General features: G+C 41.6%; 1 protein-coding gene across 1 annotated transcript in view; it reads right to left on the bottom strand.

Annotated features, from left to right (window-relative positions):
* Window positions 1–503: 503 nt before the first annotated feature.
* Window positions 504–25707, bottom strand: part of LOC139232507 (probable voltage-dependent N-type calcium channel subunit alpha-1B) — a 958198-nt gene continuing 932994 nt past the window's right edge. Inside the window, exons 43-50 of the mRNA XM_070862825.1 lie at window positions 22156–22265; window positions 19380–19498; window positions 14827–14959; window positions 12628–12735; window positions 11535–11567; window positions 9268–9484; window positions 3571–3794; window positions 504–1228 (exon numbers count right to left, since the gene is read on the bottom strand). Of these exons, the coding sequence (XP_070718926.1) occupies window positions 668–1228; window positions 3571–3794; window positions 9268–9484; window positions 11535–11567; window positions 12628–12735; window positions 14827–14959; window positions 19380–19498; window positions 22156–22265 (1505 nt within the window). The 3' untranslated portion in view covers window positions 504–667. The remainder of the gene's footprint in view (window positions 1229–3570; window positions 3795–9267; window positions 9485–11534; window positions 11568–12627; window positions 12736–14826; window positions 14960–19379; window positions 19499–22155; window positions 22266–25707) is intronic.

The following is a 25707-nucleotide window of genomic DNA, read 5'->3' as shown; positions in this document are numbered from 1 at the left end:
TTAAAATTGGACATGTTGGGGAACATCATGGTGCAGATGAGAACAATGCAGAGTGATGTGGAGACATAGTGCAGTACTAGAGCGAATTTGTTTACTGGCTCCATTCAAGACATTTATTTCTTCATCAAGTCTTCAACATTTAAAAGGTTTTGCTGTCTGTGTTAGTCTCTCGATACGCATTAAAATATCTTATCCCTCTTTTGTTTTGTATTTTCCCTCTGGCGTTCAAAGTCAGTGATGAAAGCAGATCCACCTTCGCACAATTTGTGGCGATCTCGTTCACCACGTGTTCCAGTGGTTCACAAGAGCAGTATTCCATCATTTTTTTTCCACTTTTATGTATATATTTATATAATAAATTTGGCATCTGTTGTTTTCTGAAATAGCCATATAGGGAGCGATAAAAAAAAAACAGATGTTTTCCAGAATTAAACAGTCTTTTGTTTTCTTCACTTCTGGTGAACAATTTTTCACTTGCAAATTCAGTGCAAAAACAAGCTAAAGCAATCCTTAAAAAAAAATCAGATTACTGGAACAATTTCCAGTTTCTAAATCCCCATGAACGCTGCATATGAATATACACGCTGAGCTCTGACAGAACACCCTGTAGATGATAAAACTCATCATATTAATGCATAATCTGTAAGAGTCTCGCCAGATTGCCACGCTAGCACCAATCGTCTTCATCTGTAGCGCGGTAATATTTCCGCTCCCCTGTGTCTGCCCCAGGGCCTGTGCTCATGCCCAGGTTGCAGTGGTAACCGTTCGGGACTCTGCGGCTTTGCTGAGGCTGAGATGTCAAAGACGAGACGCAAGAAGTCCTCGGGGACCTGCCCGTAGTCGTGGCAACAGCCACCTCGAAGGTCAGCGTCTCCTCGGGCAGCGTCTGGACCTCGCTGCCGCAGCTCTGGTGGTATCCCAGGTAAGGATCGGAGCCAATGCGCGTCACCGTCGGTTGTCTGCTCTCGCCGCCGGCGTCAGGGTAGTTCTGGGATTCGCTGCGCAGCAAAGTGTTGTGCTCTGACCGTCCGCGGCTGAGCCTCCCCGGGGGAGTCGGGGGGAAGATGCCGTGCAGGTTGTTGAACTGAGCCGGAGAGGAGTTTGCAGTTTTGTAGGTGACGTTGGGTCGCGGCGTTAGAGGTGTCGGCGGAAGCTGCCGTCGCCCGCGGCACGGGGTGCTCGCCCCAGAGACTGACAGCAGAGGGCTGCCATTAACCGAACCACTGCCCTACATGAACATTGGAACAAAGCAATTCAAAAGACAAAAGAACAGACACACGGAAAACAAACAAAAAAAGACATCAACAGAAAAAAGGACATGAAGCCAGACGAGAGAAGAAATAAGGCGAGAAAGTTCAGACAAGCACCAAAAAGGGAAAGTAAAGTATGAGGCAAAATACACAGAGATGCAGAGAGAATTGGGGGGAAAAATGATTATCATGAGCGGCAAAATCAACGATTGAAAAAGTAGGTAAATAATTAGCAGTATTAAGTATTAAACACATAGGACAAAACCCTAGAAGAGAGTTGTAAATAGGAAGAATGCAGAAGTAGTTAGTGGAGGGCTCGCTAGAGAGATTTCATTCGTACAGTATTTAAAGAATATTAATTGAAGACATTCTGGTTGAACAATCGATACACGAAAAACACAGTATAAAGGTGTTACTTTCATTAGATGAAAGGTAACATGGAGTAAATTATTTTCTGTGCAATACTGGGGAAAGAGATAAATTCCTATGGAGATATACGCCGTAAAATTTCACACTATCTGTGAACATTAGTGAAAATGTTGGTGTGAGGTTAAGCACGTGTCAGACATTAGTATATATAGAGGTACAACATCCGGTTTTGGAGTTTTCCAGATTTCAGACAAGAAAATTAATAGTCTGAAATCAGGAATCCTCGATCAAATCTGTGCCGGCTTTTGAGTGGCGAAGTCCGAAATCCGGCAAAACCCAAAATCCGGCATGGATTCGGCCGAGGATTCCAGATTTCAGACTTGATTTTCTTGTCTGAAATCCGGAATCCTTGATCAAATCTGTGCCGGATTTTGGGTTTTACCTCAAAAATGTCCAGTTTTCAGACAATAATTCCAGATTACGGACAATAATTCCGGACTCCGGACAACTCCATCAGCTATGCGCAAAATATCTGGTTTTCGGACAGTTCCGGTTTTCGGAGTTCCGGATTCGGGACGTTGCACCTGTACTACAGAATGATGTAAACATAAACCAGGAGCTGAGAGATAGAAGGCGTGGAGTAATGCTTTCATAATATGCTAGGATAGTGAAGATTTGATGTTTTTTCTATTAGGGAAAGTTCTTGGTGTGCAAATGCAATCTCAGATAGAGGAAGCTAAATGTCTTCAGTCGATTTTGAAGAGTGATGTCCCGTTTGTTTATTGTTAAGATATTTGGAAACTGCTTTTCTAATCCAATCCTTTCATACTAGCTCCACTTTGTATTTATTTATTAAAAGTCAGTTCTTGAGGATTACAATTGCTCTTACTCTGTAAGATGCACTTCTATGCCATTACCCAAGGCAAAATACTCCCCAAAATATGCTTGGGTCTGAATGTTGGTTCAATTTTCACATGATCTTGATATGGCATTTACTGCAAATCAAAGCTGATAACATTTCAGCCATTTGCTAAAAGTAATTGCAACTGCATCAGAATCAACTGAGAAATATTGCACATCTTTGGGTTACAAATTGATGCCACATATTCTGAGGTAGTTTTGTGTATTTGAACATAGCAGCCTGGACTGAGAATCATAATGCAAGTGACTGGTGCAAGAAAATGGAAGTGCTGGTACTGAGTTATAATGAATAAAAGCATCAGAAATCAATGCTAATACTTTAATAATTTAGGATCATTTGAGTAAAAGTATCACCTTTATGTTGTTAGCAAAATACCTCCCACCAAAATCTTTAAAACACGTCAGCCGTGAAAATGTATGTAACCGAAATTTCAATATGAAGCTGCCCACATTTCAGCAATTTGCCATGTGTTCCCAACTGTATCAGAATCAAATGAGAGATGCTGAGTGTTACCACTGACTTCCAGGTGGTCCTTTGCGGGAACAAAATGAGAATCTGGTTTACTGAAAATATTATGTAAATATTAAACAAAATACTATTTTGACCAGGAATTACATATCAATCCTTTCAGGTTAGCACTTTGTTTTTTTTCCTCGATAGTATCAGTTCTCTGGTGTTTCTTATGACTTGTTGTCAGATAGAGGAAGCTAAAGGTGTCTTTACTGTACCTATTTGATCACGTTTCAAATACTTCTGTGAAGCAATAATGAGTTTCTAACTTCAAAGATCTCTTCATATTTAATATTTTAGAAGACAAATCAGAATTAACTAGAGTTTAAAGAGTTCACCATAATAGCAATACTTGTAATAATATGTTGGTTGACAACAAAAGGAATTGTCACCTTTTTCATACCCAATTTAACAGTTGATATAAAAAAAAGTTTTCTCTCTCAATCAGTTAATTCATGTTCAAATAGAACTTAAACAGTTGCCAGTGACATCCCCTGGCACGTGCTAATTTCTTCTCACCTGTCTGTGGAGGCTATGGTCTGGGCCTGTAACAGGAGATGCAGACCGACTGTGATCAGTTGAATTGGGCTGTGGGGGCTCCCGGCTGCCATATCGGTCGCAGGAGTAGTAACGCTGCTTTTCATTGGAGGATGGAGGTTTCCGCTCCTGTGACCTACCTCGCTCACGCTCCTTTGATGGTTGGTCCCTTGGGTAAGCTACAGAACTGAGGTCATCCATTTGGCCTACAAGCAACATCAACATGCAGAGTATTACACATATGTAAGTGGAATCTGAATGCTATTTTATTTTGAGAAGTATGTTCTTCAACAAGCAATGTTAATACCCTTTACTGCCGGCGGAACATACCACAGGCAGAATGTGCAATAGTGAATAGAAACACTATCCATTGACTAATGTAGCCATCCAACACTTTCTGTTCGTAATGAATGAAACATATTTTCAACTATCTTTCGGATGAGATGTTAAACCAAGGCCCCATCTGCCCCCTCAGGCGAATGGAAAATGGCACTATTTTGAAGAAGAGCAGAAGAGTTCTCTCTAGTGTCCTGGCCCTCAACCCTCAACCAACATCATTAAAACAGATTATCTGGTCAGTTGCACAATGCTGTTTGTGGGAGTTTGCTGTGCGCACATTGGCTGCCGCGTTTCCTACATTACATCAGTGACTACACTTCAAAAGTACTTCATTGGCTGTAACATTTTTTGGGACATCCTGAGGTTGAGAAAGGTGCTACATAAATGCAAGCCTTTCTTTTTTTAATCCTGCAAAGGTGTGGAATCAGACTACGTAACTCGCACGCATCATGGAATCAATAAATTCCCCAATAAATACAATCCAATCAACGGCCCTTTCCTCATCTCCTGTACCTTGTGACGAGGGGGTGGGAGTGAGGGCTTCTAGTCTATAACTTTGCTTGAATCTTGTAAGTGCTGTACTTGTGACCTCTCGTTCTCTGCTTATTTAAATATCTTGTTTACTACCTTTAACTTTTCTTATTTTAAATCCCTGCAGCAGGACGCCTCCATATCTTCTTTTCTCCGGTGAAAATAAATGCAGTCATTTGAACCTTCCTTCATAAACTAGCCCTCCAAGTTCGGGGCTCATCTGGTCACCCTTCTCTGAACACTTTCTAATGCGCCTACACTAAACCTGTTTCGACTATATGCATTTTGGGTGTAAAATGGACAATGAGCATTTCATTAAAGATGGTGCCATCAACAATAAAGACCAACGAACCTGACATCACACAGTTTTCATAATGGATCCTGTTGTGTATCTGTAAAGCATGCACTCCCATGTTCCGCAACCAGGGAGTGCATCCCCTGAAGTCCCAAGGGATCCCAGAACTTAAAGAAGGGTAACTTTGAAGGTATGAGGCGTGAATTGGCTAAGATAGATTGGCGAATGATACTTAAGGGGTTGACTGTGGATGGGCAATGGCAGACATTTAGAGACCGCATGGATGAATTACAACAATTGTACATTCCTGTCTGGCGTAAAAATAAAAAAGGGAAGGTGGCTCAACCGTGACTATCAAGGGAAATCAGGGATAGTATTAAAGCCAAGGAAGTGGCATACAAATTGGCCAGAAATAGCAGCGAACCTGGGGACTGGGAGAAATTTAGAACTCGACAGAGGAGGACAAAGGGTTTGATTAGGGCAGGGAAAATGGAGTACGAGAAGAAGCTTGCAGGGAACATTAAGGCGGATTGCAAAAGTTTCTATAGATATGTAAAGAGAAAAAGGTTAGTAAAGACAAACGTAGGTCCCCTGCAGTCAGAATCAGGGGAAGTCATAACGGGGAACAAAGAAATGGCAGACCAATTGAACAAGTACTTTGGTTCAGTATTCACTAAGGAGGACACAAACAACCTTCCGGATATAAAAGGGGTCAGAGGGTCTAGTAAGGAGGAGGAACTGAGGGAAATCTTTATTAGTCGGGAAATTGTGTTGGGGAAATTGATGGGATTGAAGGCCGATAAATCCCCAGGGCCTGATGGACTGCATCCCAGAGTACTTAAGGAGGTGGCCTTGGAAATAGCGGATGCATTGACAGTCATTTTCCAACATTCCATTGACTCTGGATCAGTTCCTATCGAGTGGAGGGTAGCCAATGTAACCCCACTTTTTAAAAAAGGAGGGAGAGAGAAAGCAGGGAATTATAGACCGGTCAGCCTGACCTCAGTAGTGGGTAAAATGATGGAATCAATTATTAAGGATGTCATAGCAGCGCATTTGGAAAATGGTGACATGATAGGTCCAAGTCAGCATGGATTTGTGAAAGGGAGATCATGCTTGACAAATCTTCTGGAATTTTTTGAGGATGTTTCCAGTAAAGTGGACAAAGGAGAACCAGTTGATGTGGTATATTTGGACTTTCAGAAGGCTTTCGACAAGGTCCCACACAGGAGATTAATGTGCAAAGTTAAAGCACATGGGATTGGGGGTAGTGTGCTGACGTGGATTGAGAACTGGTTGGCAGACAGGAAGCAAAGAGTAGGAGTAAATGGGTACTTTTCAAAATGGCAGGCAGTGACTAGTGGGGTACCGCAAGGTTCTGTGCTGGGGCCCCAGCTGTTTACATTGTACATTAATGATTTAGACGAGGGGATTAAATGTAGTATCTCCAAATTTGCGGATGACACTAAGTTGGGTGGCAGTGTGAGCTCCGAGGAGGATGCTCGGAGGCTGCAGAGTGACTTGGATAGGTTAGGTGAGTGGGCAAATGCGTGGCAGATGAAGTATAATGTGGATAAATGTGAGGTTATCCACTTTGGTGGTAAAAACAGAGAGACAGACTATTATCTGAATGGTGACAGATTAGGAAAAGGGAAGGTGCAACGAGACCTGGGTGTCATGGTACATCAGTCATTGAAGGTTGGCATGCAGGTACAGCAGGCGGTTAAGAAAGCAAATGGCATGTTGGCCTTCATAGCGAGGGGATTTGAGTACAGGGGCAGGGAGGTGTTGCTACAGTTGTACAGAGCCTTGGTGAGGCCACACCTGGAGTATTTTTGGTCTCCTAACTTGAGGAAGGACATTCTTGCTATTGAGGGAGTGCAGCGAAGATTCACCAGACTGATTCCCGGGATGGTGGGACTGACCTATCAAGAAAGACTGGATCAACTGGGCTTGTATTCACTGGAGTTCAGAAGAGTGAGAGGGGACCTCATCGAAACGTTTAAAATTCTGACGGGTTTGGACAGGTTGGATGCAGGAAGAATGTTCCCAATGTTGGGGAAGTCCAGAACCAGGGGTCACAGTCTAAGGATAAGGGGTAAGCCATTTAGGACCGAGATGAGGAGAAACCTCTTCACCCAGAGAGTGGTGAACCTGTGGAATTCTCTACCACAGAAAGTAGTTGAGGCCAATTCACTAAATATATTCAAAATGGAGTTAGATAAAGTCCTTACTACTCGGGGGATCAAGGGGTATGGCGAGAAAGCAGGAAGGAGGTACTGAAGTTTCATGTTCAGCCATGAACTCATTGAATGGCGGTGCAGGCTAGAATGGCTGAATGGCCTGCTCCTGCACCTATTTTCTATGTTTCTATCCCAGAATCCCTTGGGAGCATTGTATATAAGCCGGCCCCTAAGGCCTGTTACTCACTCTGGAGTCTTAATAAAGACTGAGGTCGCTCCCTGTGTGCAGTCTCAGCTGTGTTAGGAATACAATAGATCCTGCACAAGGTTCCGATCCAGCACACTCAGAAGTACTCAACAAATACTGGAGTCACATCTGCTGAGCACACTACATGTTCCAGTGCTTTGATCAGTTCTTGACACACTTTCTTTCAATTTGCTGAAGGTGTCCTTATCCTTTTGATAGTTCTAGCAAACCATAAAACTAGAACAAGTTTTTCGTTATATTGGCATTGGCCTGTTGGATGAGGTTATAGGATGTCCCACATTACAGTTGAACAGGGGCTATGCCTGAATTCTCCATGCAACCAGCTTCCAGTTGTAGTTCTCCCTCAAGAGAAGCGGAAGCTGTTTTTTTTGGATCCTTTGGTTTTTCACTGTCCGCTGTGTTCCTGCTTATAGAAATTCTCCTTTTGTTTTATGGAGAACCATAATGATCCAATAAGATTAATGATCCTGTCAGCTTTCCATACTTAAATATTTTATTGAAAACAGCATTGTTATTCTTGCAGAAGAGGGACATTTTAGCTGGCAGATAATCGGTTTGCACTTTGATTACTTCCTTTCTTTAGGCCCATTGCCCTAATCTTCTCCAGCAGGCCACCCTACTCCCAAGGCCTTTGTAACGACCCCAAGGGAGTGGGAGAACTGTGAAAGTTCACCTGTTTTCTCATTTCCCCAACTCTCCCACATGGAAGTGGAAGCAGTCAACCTCCAATCAGTACCTCTCTGTAATGACTGGAGAAACTGAGGGACTGCCAAGTGAGAAATGGGTGTCAGTGCTGGGTGATCTTGTATTCAACTTGTCCACTTTGCAATGCATTTATTGAAGTAGGGAATAATGAATAGCTTCTTCGTATTTGACACTGAAAATACGATAAATGTAAGCTTCCACAGGCTGTCACTCTCTGGCTTATAGAAGTCAATGTGCTTTAGGTAATAGTATTATTCCCATCATAACATTGCATTCTTGGACAGCTTTTACATGAGTTACTTTTTGTTTATACTTTGTTTATTTAGCTTGCCAAGAGCTAGTGTGCAGGACCCTCTTTGGTGGAATATATTACATGTGTATATAGTGAGATGTTTGCAAGAGATTTGTCTAATGTCAGCATGGGTTTCCAAAGCAGAGAAGCTATCTTAGAAAACTAAGCACAGGTAATCTGATCTGAAGAGGTAAATTAACAAAACATGGCCAATGATCCAGATCAGCATGGGTATTGGTAGAAGGATCATCTGCTAAGCAGGGCAAAAACCCCTACATGATGGTTTCCAATAATTTATTTTACCTACATCAAGGATCACCTGTACATGTTATTAACCAATTTTCCAATAGTTCTTCTCAGATTAATCAGCTGATATGGAGAGCCATTGTCATTCAATTGAAAGCCTACAAATTAATCAAGGTCTCATTTGATTTGCTGTTGTTGCAAATTGACCTAGGAAACCAGGTATCGGGATGTCTTCACCTGGCAAGAACATCTATCATCTGAGGTAAGGTGTCTTCAAATCATGTATATTTGGTTATTGGGGTTGGGGGAAGGGGGCTGGTGGGTAATAGGTTTTTACATCTTGCAAGTGGGTTCAAATCCAGTGCAGAGAGGCGGTCTCCTCTGGCTGCTGCTTACAATGGTCCGATCTGAAATGAGTTTGGACAGTTTTAATCTAGCTCTTAGTGCACTCGGCATCAATTCCAACATGGAGCCCCTTGCATAAAAATGCTCCCCATAAAGTACATGAAGGCAGTGGGAAAACAACAGCTCTGATCTAGTAGTTGCTTTTCTGATGTTGGGACTGAGACATTGTTTGGGCAAAGTACACAGAGTTTTACTCTCCATCCCAGAGCCTGGGAATGCTTGATGCAAATATTTGGTGCCCACAATGTCAAATTTTCCATTCCACAGCATTAATGTTCCTCACCTTTGTTGAGCCCAAAATTCATGAAATGAATTAAAACTAACTTAAAAAAAAAAATCCTTGATTTATCAAATTTCAAAGCATTTCTCTCACAATTCCCAGTTCTCCTATCCGAAGGGGATCTCAGTTGGTTACCTGTTTCTCCATCAGCCTGTCTGCTGGGAGACCTCTCAAGTGATCGTTGTTTTTTCTCTTTTTTCCGATGGCAGCGATGCTGATGATGATGGTGATGATGTGGCATTCGTTCCGGGATAATGCGCTCCAGAGAGTAATCGGGCAGATGCATTTCGTGAGATCGCTGTGGTGTTAGCGTAGACACAGAACGCTTCATGGGGCTTGAGTCTGGGATTGGCTACACAAAATGGGCACAATACCCAAGAGAGTTAGAATGCCCGAGTACAGTAGAGATACACTACTGTTGCAATGATTAAAATCTTATTCTGGTGTACTGTTGATAATAAGTGTACAGCGTCCTGTTTAACATCACACACATTATTTAGCATAGTTGTTAATACGAAAGAATTTATTAGGAAACGCAAAGCTGTAACATATGTCAACTCCAAATCCCAATCAGTAAGTTTTGATCAAGCTCATTTATGGTCCTGAGCACATGCAAATCTCCAACCAGATTTCTGTTGGTTGCTATGTGTACTGGCAAGTGAGGGAAGATTTTCTCGTGAACCCGTTAGTAGAAATACTGACCAGAGGAAATCATCCAAGGATAATAGGAACATTAGGAACAGGAGTAGGCCATTCATCCCCTTGGGCCTACTCCGCCATCCAATTAGATCAAGGCTGATCTGCACCTCAACTCCGTTTTCCTGCCTTTGCTCGATATCCCTTGATACCCTTGCCAAACAAAAATCTGTATCAATCTTCTAAGCTCCAATTGTCTGAGCATCCACAGCCTTTTGGGGGAGAGAGTTCCAGATTTCTACTCCCTATGTGTGGGAACAAAGGTGATTCCTGATTTCGTTCCTGAGTGGCCTAGATCTAATTTTAAGATTACATTCCCTTATTCTCGATTTCCGAACCAGAGGAAGTCGTTTTTCCGTATCTACACTATCAAATGCTTTTAACATTTTAAACACCTTGAACACCTGCACTTACTTACAGAAAGGAAATCACCTTCACAGGTTGGAATGATGTGGCATATGGCAACAGCCTCTGCTGGCTATCTGGTCCTAAATATTGCACAACACTTGATCCCTGGGGACCCAAGTGAATTGGGTTAATAATGAGGTTAGCATTTCATCTTTCTGATGGGTCAGATATGAAAACCACCATAACACAATGTTCAGTGCCTCGCGGATGCTGTCTGGATATTTACTTTGGTCTCAGTGGGAGTTTTTTAACACAATTTTTCATTAATCTTGAAAGGCTTTTATGTACTGTACGCCCAAATATCATTACAGCAGCAATTATTTCATATGCCAGTATTGTCCCAGGAATGCAGCTTACAAAAATACTAATGGTCTTTTTACGTGGTCCACTTGCATTGTATTACAGGCATTGGAGTTAAATCAACCCATAGTTTAACTAACAGAAATAGTCATCAGATTGAGGCTCAGACTAAACTAACCCATTGTAAACTAGGCCATGATTTCTATACATAATGTGTATTTTTGCAGTTTATATAAACTCGTCGATTTTTATGACCAAGATATTTCTTGATAGCACATTTTTCACTGGCCTGTTCCATCCTATTTTCCTTATCTCTGGTTACTGATATTGTTATAATGCATTCATTAACAAATCATTCATGAACGTATCCTGTAAAGCCCAATTAACGAATAAATTGCTAGTTTAAGATGGACCTAGGACGCATATAAATGTTACGTAGAAGAAAACATAGGCATGATACAAAGTTAAAATAGTTCTTATACTAGTGTTAAAGACCCCAGCACTCTCAGGTAATTCACTGCCTGCACAAATGCATTCTAAATTAACTTTTGCACAAGTAACAATGGTGTTTTTTCCCCCCACTACAGGTAGAATGTTGAGTGTGTTCTCAAATGCTGTGCACACTGAATGTAGTGTTACAAATTAGTGATAATTTCTGATTTCAAGTACATAACTTAGGATTCGTAGCCAGGCGCACAGTCGGGTTAATAAATACAGTAAACAGAGGGAAAGCACGGTGGCAGTTCGCTTTAAGATGTAGCAGTTACCCGCTGGTACAGTTACAAGTTTCCCAAACTCAACCCATATGTCAGAAGGAGGAGCTTCTACCAGTACTCAAAGCTACAAGCTCAGCTACAGGACTGGACCATACGCCAAGTTGAAATGACAACCAGCATTCTTAGCATCACAAGTGTAAGTGGGACTTCATTTAAACAAATGTATAGGAAAATGCATAAAGATCAAAAGACTGAAGCAACGAACTAATATGAGTTACATACTGCAAGGACACTCCCAGATGATCGAGATGTTTTCTTCAGCAAAGAGTCGAGTATGATGACACAGACAAGTGAAGCAGCCCATAGCGCAGCATTTTGCAGGCAACAGGGTAGGGAGGGTTGGACAGGGGCCGGGTAGAAACAGAGTAAAAGCAATGCAAAACAGAACACCAGATATATTTATAAAGGTGAAATAGGTCAACCAGGATATCAGAACAAAAAGTCGATTTAGAGAAAGTTTCAGTGATAATGGAGAAAGGTCAATAGGAGAATAAAACAGAACAGAGAAAAGAAAATTGAGTGAAATCAGATCGAGAAATGGTGAGCAGGATTGACAAGTCAAATGGAGGTTGGGACGGGAAAGAAAAAGCACAAAAAATTATGAAATGTTACTGCAGTTGAGCTCAAAATAACAAGCAATTGCAAGTTTTCTTTTGGTTACATCAATTTTTTTTTTTACCAGGCTAGATGAGGGAAGAAGCTGTGAAAGCTGACAAATTAAACCAAAAAACAGCAAACACTTCCAATCAGAATGAATGGTATCCAGGGCATTATTAAGCAATGGTATTAGTCTGAGGCAGGAATGTATACTGGTTAAAAACGTCAATGCAATGGTAAGATATTGAAAAAGCAACAAAGCCTGAAAAGATCAGTTACTTAAGAAAGCATAAAACGTTGATCTCTGATAAATACACTGGACAAGAGAATGGACTCCACTGCAAGCAGAAGAGTAAAGTGAACTTTTATCTTCTTTTGGAATAGGCTTATACCTAGTGGTTTGCAGAGGTTATTGACGAGTTATGAATGACTTTGGTACTCTTTGGCTTAATTTTTACTGTCTCATTACCTCTAATTTCAGATTTCAGTTCAACTCCATACTTGTCAAGTTAATTTACATAAACACTCGTTGCTATGTTTTGAAATGGCTTTCATCAAATTAACTATAACTGCCTAAAGAGGAGTTCTTTATTAAGCTGATTTCATTTCTTGGATTGTAAACATTTTATGTGGATTAGCAGTGTTATATTATAAAAAGAGCTGCATTATTCAAATTTAACTCTAAATTATTTAACGATAATGCAGAAGACCCACTTACCTGGGTCTCTGTAGTCAGTCGAGGCATAGATGCTGCACGTCCGTGGCTCTCCAGGCCTGGCTGGTCGGCGTGATTCACATCATACCCGATCTCTTTCATCTCCACAGCCTGTGCAAGAGCAAGAGGATATCAGTTTGATTCCATTCCATTCAATTTAATGCATCATAACCTCACTGTTCAGTGAGATTAAATCTCTGCCTAAAACACTTTCACAATCCACACTGATAAGCCGTTAAAAGCCAGCATTAATACAAAAGCAAAATACCGCGGATGTTGGAATCTGAAATAAAAACAGATTGTTATCATAACTAAGATGCACTGAGCATTGATGTTGCCTTTCAATATTTGCTCCCTGGTTGATTTGCTCCCTGTGTCAAACAGGGAAATTGGGCTAGAATTTCCTATCAGCCCGCCAGCGCCTGATCACCGCCCAAAAGACCGTTAAGACTGGGAAGATTATCATCGGCGAAAACTACCCCCCCCAAAAAAAAATTAAAAATCCGCCTTGCACCTGCATTCTGGGTGAAAAAGTGCAATTTAGAGTCGATTGGGCGGTTCGCAATCAAAATGGTCGAAAAATTTAAAAATCAATAAAAATTTACCCCGAGGCTGCGGGTTGGGCCTAACACCAGACAGAAAATAAAAATAATTTTTCAAAAAACATCAACTAAAAAAAAATCTAAAAAAATTCCCAAGACACTTTACAACTAAATCACCACAACACATTTTTAAAAGAATTAGTAAAAAAACAATCACTAAAATTTTTCTTGCAGAGGTACTCACCTGCCACCCAGCTCCGCTGATCGTCGTGGGAAGTTTTTAAAAAACTCAGCTACGGGTCACCGTTGATCCAAATATCGCGCCAGGGCGATCTCAGGACGGTGTACGCTGGTGGTCCCCTTCCCAGCGGTACCTTGAAACCGCCGGCGTAACTCAGGTAAGAAATTTTTCGCTTATCTGATTACCACCCACAATGGCCAATACCGTCCAGAAACCAGGCGGTAAGCCATTGCAAATTCCAGCCCTTTGTCTGTGTGCATCATAGCCAAACTGAAACACTAACATTTTCAGCTTTTATTGGGTTTAACGCCAAATTTGGAACTAGTCTTCATGTTACTGGGTTGAACCCTACAATTATAAAATTAATTCATCAGATTGTATCCTTTTAAAGTTATTTGTTTCACCTCAAGACAGTACATTTTTAAAATTGCAACTTTAAAAAGCAGTAGTTGTCAATCCCACCAAGAAATTGTCAACATCTCTTTGTCTCACCAGCAATGGAAACCGTATGTTTTTTTGTTTATACCATGGAAACTTAAGGTGGCTGTGTCTCGGGGATGCTCCTGGTCATATATAGTAATGCTTTAATATCAGTTTTCAGTTGGGGGGGGGGGGGGGTAGTCATGGTCAATGGATGTTCTCCAGAGGCTTTATCATTGGTACAGATAAAGGTAACATGGTCAACAGTTTGATGCATATTTTATTCGATTCATAGACCTGCCTCATGAGTAAATTAAAATCTGTATTCAAACCATTGACTATGCAGCTCCATGTTCAAACAACACATATTATGAAACAAAACTTATAGCTTCCATGGGGTAGCATGTTGGTGGACCAAAAACCAACAGCCCATCTTCAATCCCCATTACTTAACAATGAAGACCACTTACACGTTATCTTAACAAAACATCTCACATTATTCTTCTAGTCACATGCGTCATATAAACTTGATGAGCAAATATGAGCTTTGGTAATGATGTCAGCTGCATTCACTCACAAGTGTCAATGGTAATTATAAACTACACCGCACAATTACAGAATCATCAAATCATAGAATGCTTACAGTGCAGAAGGAGGCCATTTGGCCTATCGTACCTGTGCTGGCTCTCTGCAAGCACAATTCAGCTAGTCCCACTCCCCCGCCCTTTCCCCGTAGACCTGCAAATTTTTTTCCTTCAGGTACTTATCCAATTCCCTTTTGAAAGCCACAATTGAATCTGCCTTCACTCCCCTTTCAGGCCGTGAATTCCAGATCCTAACCACTCATGCGTAAAAAATGTTGCCTTTAGTTCTTCTGCCAGTCACATTAAATCTGTGTCCTCTGGTTCTTGCTCCTTCTGCCACAGTTTCTCTCGATCTACTCTGTCTAGATCCCTCATGATTTTGAATTATCTTGTACATTATAAATGAAATTCATACCTGAGGGCTGCTTTGGGTAACCGGAGTTTCTTCTGTCTGGCCACATTCAGGTATCCGTACTTTAGCCTCATTAAATGCCTCCTGGGTCCGCAACCAGGGTGAGGATTCTTTTAGTCCACTGCCTTGGTACAGACTAAATGACAGAAAAAGTAATTACTACAGTACAGCCCACCCTGTTAAATGACACACTCTCTGTCGTAACCTGACTGGGATCTACTCTACAGACTTTTTGTGATACACATGCTTTTATTATAGGGACACGCATTATGGTGTACACTTCTCAAACATTCAAAATACTCAGCTCTGATGGAGTGTAATGAGGATAAAGTATATCTGTTCTGTCAAAAAAAATGTAATTGTCACAATCAGATGGAGGAGCTATGTTAATAACCAGTCGTGTAGAATCAGATGGAATAAACCAGCAGTAGGTGTGGCTGTGAAAAGGCATTCTCTATTTGAATGCCACATTCGAATTTAAATGCACACTGCTATTACAATAAAATATGAAAGCTGATGAAATAATGACCTCATCATTGCTTAAAGAGACCCGTCATCATTTTTACTGCAATATCATGGCGCACAAGGAATGCAGTGAATCGTTTCCACATGATATCATTGAGTCATGTTTCATAAAAGGATTAACATTTTCACCATGAAGACACAGATCTCTTTAATACCAGTGGCTAGTAAGGCCATTCAACTAATGTCCTCCCACAAATGTCAATATTATTAAATCGAGCAACAAATTAGATTAATGTCAAAGCACTTGGCATCCAATGTGAAAGGAGCTAAAAGCCAAAAAATGTTTCTCTTAAAGAAAAGAATGACTAAAAAAGCAATAAAGAAAGGGAAGATAGATTACAAAGGTAAACTTGCGCAAAACATAAAAACAGATAGTAAAAGCTTTTACAGATATATAAAACGGAAAAGAGTGACTAAAATAAATGTTGGTCCCTTAGAAGATGAAAAGGGGGATTTAATAATGGGAAATGTGGAAATGGCTGAGACCTTAAACAATTATTTTGCTTCTGTCTTCACAGTGGAAGACACAAAAACCATGCCAAAAATTGCTGGTCATAGGAATGTGGGAAGGGAGGACCTTGAGGTGATCACTATCACTAGGGAGGTAGTGCTGGACAGACTAATGGGACTGAAGGTAGACAAGTCCCCTGGTCCTGATGAAATGCATCCCAGGGTATTAAAAGAGATGGCGGAAGTTATAGCAGATGCATTTGTTATAATCTACCAAAATTCTCTGGACTCTGGGGAGGTACCAGCGGATTGGAGAGCAGCTAATGTAACGCCTCTGTTTAAAAAAGGGGGCAGGCAAAAGGCAGGTAACTATAGGCCGGTTAGTTTAACATCTGTAGTGGGGAAAATGCTTGAAACTATCATTAAGGAAGAAATAGCCGGACATCTGGATAGGAATAGTGCAATCAAGCAGACGCAGCATGGATTCATGAAAGGGAAATCATGTTTAACTAACTTACTGGAATTCTTTGAGGATATAACGAGCATGGTGGATAGAGGTGTACCGATGGATGTGGTGTATTTAGATTTCCAAAAGGCATTCGATAAGGTGCCACACAAAAGGTTACTGCAGAAGATAAAGGTACGCGGAGTCAGAGGAAATGTGTTAGCATGGATAGAGAATTGGCTGGCGAACAGAAAGCAGAGAGTCGGGATAAATGGGTCCTTTTTCGGTGGAAATCAGTGGTTAGTGGTGTGCCACAGGGATCAGTACTGGGACCACAACTGTTTACAATATACATAGATGACCTAGAAGAGGGGACAGAGTGTAGTGCAACAAAATTTGCAGATGACACAAAGATTAGTGGGAAAGCGGGTTGTGTAGAGGACTCAGAGAGGCTGCAAGGAGATTTGGATAGGTTAAGCGAATGGGCTAAGGTTTGGCAGATGGAATACAATGTCGGAAAGTGTGAGGTCATCCACCTTGGGAAAAAAAACAGTAAAAGGGAATATTATTTGAATGGGGAGAAATTACAACATGCTGTGGTGCAGAGGGACCTGGGGGTGAATCCCAAAAGGTTAGTTTGCAGGTGCAGCAGGTAATCAGGAAGGCAAATGGAATGTTGGCCTTCATTGTGAAAGGGATGGAGTACAAAAGCAGGGAGGTCTTGCTGCAACTGTATAAGGTATTGGTAAGGCCGCACCTGGAGTACTGCATGCAGTTTTGGTCACCTTACTTAAGGAAGGATATACTAGCTTTGGAAGGGGTACAGAGACGATTCACGAGGCTGATTCGAGAAATAAGGGGGTTACCTTATGATGATAGATTGAGTAGACTGGGTCTTTACTCCTTGGAGTTCAGAAGGATGAGGGGTGATCTTATAGAACATTTAAAATCATGAAAGGGATAGACAAGATAGAGGCAGAGAGGTTGTTTCCATTGGTGGGGGAGAGTAGAACTAGGGGGCACAGCCTCAAAATACGGAGGAGCCAATTTAAAACCGAGTTGAGAAAGAATTTCTTCTCCCTTTGTGAATCTGTGGAATTCTCTGCCCAAGGAAGCAGTTGAGGCTGGCTCATTGAATGTTTTCAAGTCAAAGATAGATAGATTTTTAAGCAATAAGGGAATTAAGGGTTACGGGGAGAGGGCGGGTAAGTGGAGCTGAGTCCACGACCAGATCAGCCATGATCTTATTGAATGGCGGAGCAGGCTCGAGGGGCTAGATGGCCTACTCCTGTTCCTAATTCTTATGTTCTTATGTTCTTAAAAGAATGATTAATATTGCTGAGCAATGTCAGCTGGACACATTGATTCTGGCTGTGTGGGTGGGTCAGCACCCACAGTCCTAATGAAACGATTAATAGAATTGGGCACCTGTTGGTATTATTTTCACAGCCCTCTGCCAATGTTTTTAACGCCAGTGAAGGTAAAATGATAATACAGATCTGAGGAAAACATTGCTTGGAAATGCTGTACTCCATTTGCTCCAAATGTTGGCTGTTGCCAACTCACAGAACAAAAGTACCTATTCCTCCCCTTCACGCGCATCACAAAAACAAAACAACTCCAATAGAGAAGAGGCTCCGAATCCTGACTGCCACAGAAAAAACAAATGGCACTGTTACAACTCACACTGAAAGTAGCATTGTTCAAAATATTACAGTTCAAAACGTGCATCTGGCCATTGTTCTGGTACGATATTAAAGGTTGTATAAGTTTATCTTTCACCAGCAACAATATGTTGCTTTGTGATAAAAATCACAATTTACTCACGATGATAGAATTCCTAAATTACGTCTTTGATACTTGCACTTGCAAACGCAACATCTCTAATGTTTCAGTATGCTGCAGTATTTCCACTGTATTAGAATATGGAGCCGCAGTCAATAATCACTTTAATAACTCACTTCACACAGGAGATTCACAGAGACACCTACCATCTAATAACAAGGCATCACACAATACAGTGGTGTACCAACACAGTGCAACACTGAAGTGCCAGGTGAGGATTTGGGCTGATAATGCTTCATAATTTGAGTTAGACTCAGATAGGCAGAGTGGGAGGGCAGAGAATTGAAGGGTAAATCAATTCCTTCTGCTTATGCACACTTTGTAGAAGCCAATTACAGAATAGCAGTGATAGGATTGAGAGATCATCTACTCTCATTGCCAGGGAAATTTGTGTGGTATGGGAATTAAAAGGTAAAGAGGAAATAAAATATAGTTAAAAAGTTAAATTTTCACCTTAGAATACATTTTTGCATTGCATGATGCATGAACATAATATTGAAGAGTGAACTTTAACATTTGAGATTTTTTTCTGCAGCTTTGAGATAATAATTTCGGATGGAAACTGATAATAGGAATGATTGATCTGCATCAAATTTTAATACAGGAAAGTTGCAACTCTACAAACAGGTGTTCCATGACGGAAGGTCCGCACACAAGTAACTGGGAGCTACAGCAGACCAACAATTGTCCAGCAGCCAGCACTGCAAGAGTTTCTATGCAAGTGGTTTCTCGCTGTTTATAGAAACATCAATTATTTTGGGAACAAGTCAAAGCCATTTGGTCCAACCCGGTCAACCTTTCTTGGTTGATCTTTCTCCCACCATCTCACTATATTCCTCAATCCCCCCAAAATAAACCGAGGTCCTGTCTGCTCTCTCAGGTGGATGTAAAAGATCCCATGGCACTATTTCGAAGAAGAGCAGGGGAGTTCTCCCCGCTGTCCTGGCCAATATTGATCCTTCAATCAACATAGCAAAAAACAGATTATCTGGTCATTATCACTTTGCTGTTTGTGGGAGCTTGCTGTGCGCAAACAGGCTGCCGCGTTTCCCACATTACAACAGCGACTACACTCCAAAATTACTTCATTGGCTGTAAAATGCTTCGAGACGTCCGGTGGTCGTGAAAGGTGCTATATAAATGCAAGTCTTTTCTTTCAAAATATCCAGTGCCTCTCTTGAATCCGTGTATACTTGATCTTCCCTGGTAACTTATCCCCTATGCCTAGTGGCCTTGCATTGAGCAAGTCTGAGATACGCCAAGATATTGAGTAGAAATCTCAAGTACTTACGCGTTGCCGCCATTGTTGAGTAAGTTCTTGCTCATCTGGCGAGGTGTGTTAAGTGAGGGGGCCTCTTCTTGCGTTGGGGTCAAAGCTCCCACCATGCGCTGAAAGAACGATGTGCGAGTCTGTGTGAAATATAATACAGCGCGGGTCTGGAATGAAAGGGACTTATGGATGCAAACCAAAAAAATAATGTACGAGCAAAATCAGGGAAAAATCTGATGAGACTGATTCATCGGTGGACCCTGCCGCTGGATAAAGGCAACTGCATGGAAACGCACGTGGCCTTGCACTAATGTATTGTAAGTGCCACGCAGCATTAATCTTCCTTCTGGAAATTTTTTAAACCCTTCGATTTCACATACAGAAAGAAGGATGGCAATTAATGGGTTATCTAGTCAGTTGTCATGAGGTGGATTATTTTGAAGAAAATCAGCGTTTTCCAATTTATTTTCTCCCATTATCAATTAATGTGGTTTTCCTATCAAAAGTTTAAAGGAAAAAATTAATTTAAGAGCATGCTTTTGCTCATTTTAGGCAAAAATCTGCCTTTGAATCCAAACGGGCACGGAGTAACACAGGCCAGATGATAGGTATAGCAGCCATGCAACACTGCACTCAATATCAGGCCTCAGTTCATCTCGGTGACTATTGGCAATCAGGAGAGAGTCATCAGTCTGGGAGAAAGCAGCTCAAAGGACGAGGAAAAGTGCAGAGGGCAGCAAAGGGTAAGACAGGCTGGAGAGAGAAATAGATGGATGGTGGAATGAAGGTGGAGGGACAAGGATCGCAGACAGCACAAAATGGTATACAAAGAAAATTTAGAGAATTTGAGACCAGTGTGAAAGAGAGGGACATTAAAATAGCTCAGGAGGTAATGTCCGCATGCATCGAAGCAATGGGGCATTGTTGGCAAGAAAATGACAATAGTTCTAATGGAGAAATAAACAATTGTAAATTGACCCCACATTCCCGTTATATCACTTATACTGCTACCGATATGAGTACAGACAGCATTCACATAGCTACTTTAGGCCGTGTGTTCAGTTGCCCCCTTCTCACATTCACTCACTAAACACACATCAGCTTTCCCTTCCAGTGGGGAGACGACTCACCCAGCAGCCCATTCTATGCGGCAAAAAAGAACAGGAGTCAGCACTGGGCAAACCTGCAACTAAAGAAGTGAGAGACCAGCCGTGTAACCATTGCACTGATGGGATAGCAACTCATAAAATGGACTCACAGATTTTTCTAAGCTAAACTAATAATTTCAGTTTTATTTTATACCTGTCTTGTATTGATGAATGAGGGAAAAGTGAAATCGTATATTTCAACAGAGGGAGATAAATAAATTTGTGCTCTTTACAAATCTCTCGCTATCCTGTGAAAGGGGAATGTGTTTTCCCTGGTGATCTAATAGTTGCTGTGGGCCTTTGCTTTCTGTTGTCTAATGAGGGAAACATTGTTCTTTAGCTTTGATAACACCACATGTTCAGGTCTCCTTAGCCAAACCGACCCCTTTCCTCAACAGGAAAAGTAAGTACACAATGTCTAATTTTAGAAAATAATTTCTGATTGTTGTCTTTTCTCCACCTCTGCTCATGAGTAGAGTCCTTGGATCTGGTCTTCCATGAGCTCTATAGGCAATCGAATGGTCACCGGCAAGGGGAGCCAAAGATGAGTGGAGACAAATTCAAAATGGAGAATTAAAGAAGCGATATTTCATGGTAAATACTGGATGGGCGTTATATCTAGAAGCAGGAGCAGCCTCAAGACTCTCTACTGCTCTTAAGTATTCTTCCAAAACACAAATGTTTTAATTGTTCAAAGTTTACCTCAAAAATAAGGGAAGGCTATTTTCTTTTACTTTAGGTCTCAAAAGAAACATAAGGAAACAAGAGCTTCAGGAGTGAAAAAAGCCATGTGGCTCAACAAATACACTCTATCCAGAATAAACGTGTCATGGAATTCCCCGACCTCTGGTACTTGCTGATCCCCTATTTTTAGAAACAAGATGGCGGGTCATTTGATCTTTGGCACCTGACAGCGCAGATCGCCCACTTATTGTACAACCTGCCCGATTTTTGTTCCATTGATTTCATTGGGATGAAAATTAGCTGGGTTCTACAATGGGTGGACAATCCACTCTGCCAAGTTACTGCCCAAATGGTGAAGATGAAAATTATCCCCAGTAAGTTCCCTCCTCCCGTGAAAAACAAAACAAAAGCAGTCCTAATGTAGAAGAGTAACACTCACGCAAATGCATATACATGCAGACACATGCATACATAGAAGCACCCAGTATGTTTATTACTGGTTTTATTTTAGATTTGAAGCTGCTCCAGTAATCAGTGCAAAGTGGTTTAAAATGGTATAGTTTGAGCAGTTAAGGCATCCTAAAAATCCTACAGGCAAAGAAGCTGAACATTATTGGTAATAGCGTGATGTCCAACCAAATTTGTGTCGTTCATTGTTGTGTAGTTCACGTAATTTGTGAAGTTCATTGTTGAAGCAGGTGGGATCGAATATATATTACCAGATTCACTTACACAGGGCTAAAATAGTAATCTCATTAAACATGCTGGTGGGAGAAGTTAGCAAATATTGAAAAACCCATGCAGTGAGAGAAGTTAAATAGCCAGTACATTTTGGAATATAAAAAGTTACATTTCTAGATTTAAACGCTGTAAAATATATTTGGAGAAATATTCCTACTATGGAAGAATGAGGAAGAGTGGGTCAATAATCATGTGCTGGTTCAGGACTGAGTGGCTCTGGTTACCTGCGGCAAGCTGCCAGCCTGCTGTTGCTGCATTCTTTTACTTTTGTTCTGCTTGTAGTAATCAAAAATCATCAGAGCTGCATAGACTTTCCCCACCGTCAACTCTGTAGCTGCAAACAGAAAGAAAAATGTAAATGCGATGCCCACATTTGCAAGCTTTAACCTTTCAATTCAGTCAATCTCAGTAGGCTCAGGATCAATCAAGGAGCAAACTTCTTAGGGCATTTTCTTTTACAAGTATCTCCTTATCCCTTATTGAGCCACTGTACTATCCAAAAAAATTAAAATGAAACACAGTGAACAATTGCTTTAATATATAAGGGTGAGGAAGATTCCACATGGTGTGACATATTAGTTAGTGGTGACCATTGATAGATTTCTGTGAAAGCACTATTTCTTGTCATAATGTTTGCCCTGATAACCCTTCAAGACTCTCAAAAATCAAGCCAATGTTTGCGGACCCTGAGCTAAAAAAAGAGGTTAATACTTGCTTTAATTTTGTCCGTAGAAGCGTCGGTTTAAATTAATAAAAGGCAAATTTAGGGCTGATGTCAAGGGTTTCTTGGTCACACAAAAAGTGATCAACACTATGGGCTCAATTTTCCCCAGTGATTTGCGGCGGTTTTTGGAGCAGGTTGCTCTTTTTGGCCTAAGTTCCCCAATCAATTTGCACCAGTGTAACTCAGTTAGTTACGATTATTTTAGGTCAGTTTTTTTTTCAGCAAAAGAGGGCGTAACCAGCCACCTATGCCAATTCTGGCCATTTCGGGAAGTTTGGCCAGCTGAGAGTTACTCCAGTTGTGCTTAGGCCAGCGTATGTGGCCTCTGCATAAAAACCTTCCAGAGCGTTAAGGAAATCGGCACAGGTTAGGAAATCAGCGCAGCAGATGCCTGGACACACTGAAAGAATTGAAAAACACATAGCAGCAACTGTCCGGTCCCATTCTCAGTCCCCGGTTCACACACACAGTCCGGTCCCATTCTCGGTCCCAGGTTCACACACACAGTCTGGTCCCATTCTCGGTCCCCGGTTCACACACACAGTCCGGTCCCATTCTCGGTCCCAGGTTCACACACATAGTCCGGTCCCATTCTCGGTCCCCGGTTCACACACACAGTCTGGTTCCATTCTCAGTCCCCGGTTCACACACACAGTCTGGTCCCATTCTCGGTCCCCGGTTCACACACACAGTCCGGTCCCATTCTCGGTCCCTGGTTCACACACACAGTATAGAGAGGAGAGAGAGAGGAGAGGAGAGAGGAGAGGAGACAGACAGACAGACCGAGAATGGGACCAGACTGGCAAGCCTTTTGGGCAGGGTTGGAGGTAAGTTGCTGCTTTGTGTTTTTCAATTCTTTTAATGTGTTGGGAGCTGGCTGTATGCTTCACTTTGCAGCCTCAGCTCGCATTGTGTCCCTGGTTACCATGGCAGCCTGATCTTTTTGGCGCAGATCAAGGCTCCACCCCAAAAACTAAAGGTCGGGTTGCGCCATGCCAAAATGAAGAAATCCAACAGGGAAACTTAGAATAATTTTTTTTGGCATACTTAGGCCCCCAAAAATTAGGCGTAACTCTTCAAGTACACCAAATAAATGCTTTGGGGAAAATTGAACCCATGGAATTGGCTTCTGGTTAGGTTAGTGGAGGCAAAAACTTGCTCAGAAACAAATTGACACTGTGAAACAGGCAACCTGGGCGCCAAGGACTGTAAAACAGATTATAGAAATGAACAGCAAACTTCATGGATTCTGACCTGTAGGTCCTCATAACAAGGATATGGAACAGCAGGAGTCGGGGACCTGCAAGAACGTGATGCACACTTTGTGAAGGGAAGTCACTATGCCAATGAGTGCTACCTTCTTGAACACCTGGATTCCTGTTCAGTGAAGGAAGAAATTCTTTATAGGTGTGGCCATCCTTCATTCATTTCCCTCACGGTATCAGAGGAGTCAAAGCTGAAAGTGGGATCTGGCAGTGGGGAGTTGGGAGTTTCCGCAGGAGCCAGCCTCTGTCATTTATTTTCTTCCCGCTCCTGTTCTGCCTCCATTTTAGGGACATTTATGGGAATGCCCCAAGGGCTCTGTGGCAGAAGGTTCAGAAACACTTTGGGTTGTAATTTGCGGCCTCTACAGGTGCCTACAAGATGCACATACGCCCGTAGGGACTGCACAAGTTCCAGGTTTAGGTATGCTCGAAAACCCAGAACTTGCGTTCTTTTGGCAGATCACACGAATCCCCAGAAAAAGGGCCTCTGCGGGCGGAGAGTTGCCCAACTCCTGCCCAGCGAATGCCCGTGAAATTCTTACGCTTGGTAAAAGGCCTGCTTTTACCAGCGTAAGAATTTAAAAAAAACAGAAAAATAAAATCATTTATACATTAAAAACCTGTGCAATAAGCTAAGTTTATTTTTAGCCCCTTTAAAATATATACATTTATTTGCCAAAAAAAATTAATTGTTGTTTTAAATATTTAATGAAATGCCATTTTAATTAATTTTACTTTTGTGATTTTTTAAATTAATTTGAAGAGTCGAGATTTTGTTGGTGTATTCACATTCATACTTATAGGGATTCCATACATACGGAATTCCCATTAGCATGACTGGGGATTCCCTTCTGTCATTTGTTGAGCTGGCCCACGTGATCCTGGGGCACTTGCAAACCACGTGTGCCCCTGAGATACGTGGGCATCTACTCGCAGGTACCTGCAGAGGCCCAGGACCACGAATCTCCGTACCTCCCGGACCACCAGGAAGCCCCTGCAGGAAGCCCCCGACCGCAAATTTAGGGCCAGGATTTCCCTGCCTGAAATCCTGAAAGGCTGCCTGCAGATTCCTTTCTGAGGAGACATTTTTCAAAACACTTCGGTCAAAGCCGATGTTTCAGACAAAGTTTGTGGACATTTAAAGCCTGTGAACTCAACCACTTCCTGGTCTGACAAGTCGTGCGGAATTTCCTCTCTTCTCTACAGGCTTAACTTGATCGAAGTGCAATTCTGGTGTAACTGGTGGAATTTCTGGGACAGCAGCTCTGGCCCTTAGTTGAAAATATGTATCAGTGAGGTTGAAGGTATCTTTTGCTTTGTAGTTCATGGCTTCCTAGATCTTTTGGGTTGACGAACTATTTGCCATAGTGTTAAAAACTACCAAAAAAAAGAATACTGCAGATGAACACCATGCAACTAATATTCAAATCTTGATTCCAATAACTCATCTTCAATTTGGTCACACATCAGTTACGTGGCCTCCTTCACTCAGATTAAACATACTATTCAACAGCTTCAATCATGGTGTTCTCTCTTTAGCATTGCTGATCTTGTCAATGAAGAGTGTAATTGCACACGACCTGGTGTTTCTTTACTTAGTATTTTACACCATTCTATGCTGCTTTCTGGAGTTTGCTACGGGACACTCAACAACTTTTGGAAAATGCGAGTTAATATGCCACGGTGCTGCACATAGAGTGCAAAAACTGACTGCTCTTTGAGAGAAAGCAGTAAGATGGCACTGTCACCTCAACCAATTGCTCAAAATGATCAACAAGAATAAATAA

Source organism: Pristiophorus japonicus, chromosome 20 (assembly GCF_044704955.1).
Source record: "Pristiophorus japonicus isolate sPriJap1 chromosome 20, sPriJap1.hap1, whole genome shotgun sequence".
Taxonomy (NCBI): Eukaryota; Metazoa; Chordata; class Chondrichthyes; family Pristiophoridae; genus Pristiophorus; species Pristiophorus japonicus.
Note: the sequence above shows the minus strand (reverse complement) of the source record. Positions and strands in the feature narration are given on the sequence as shown.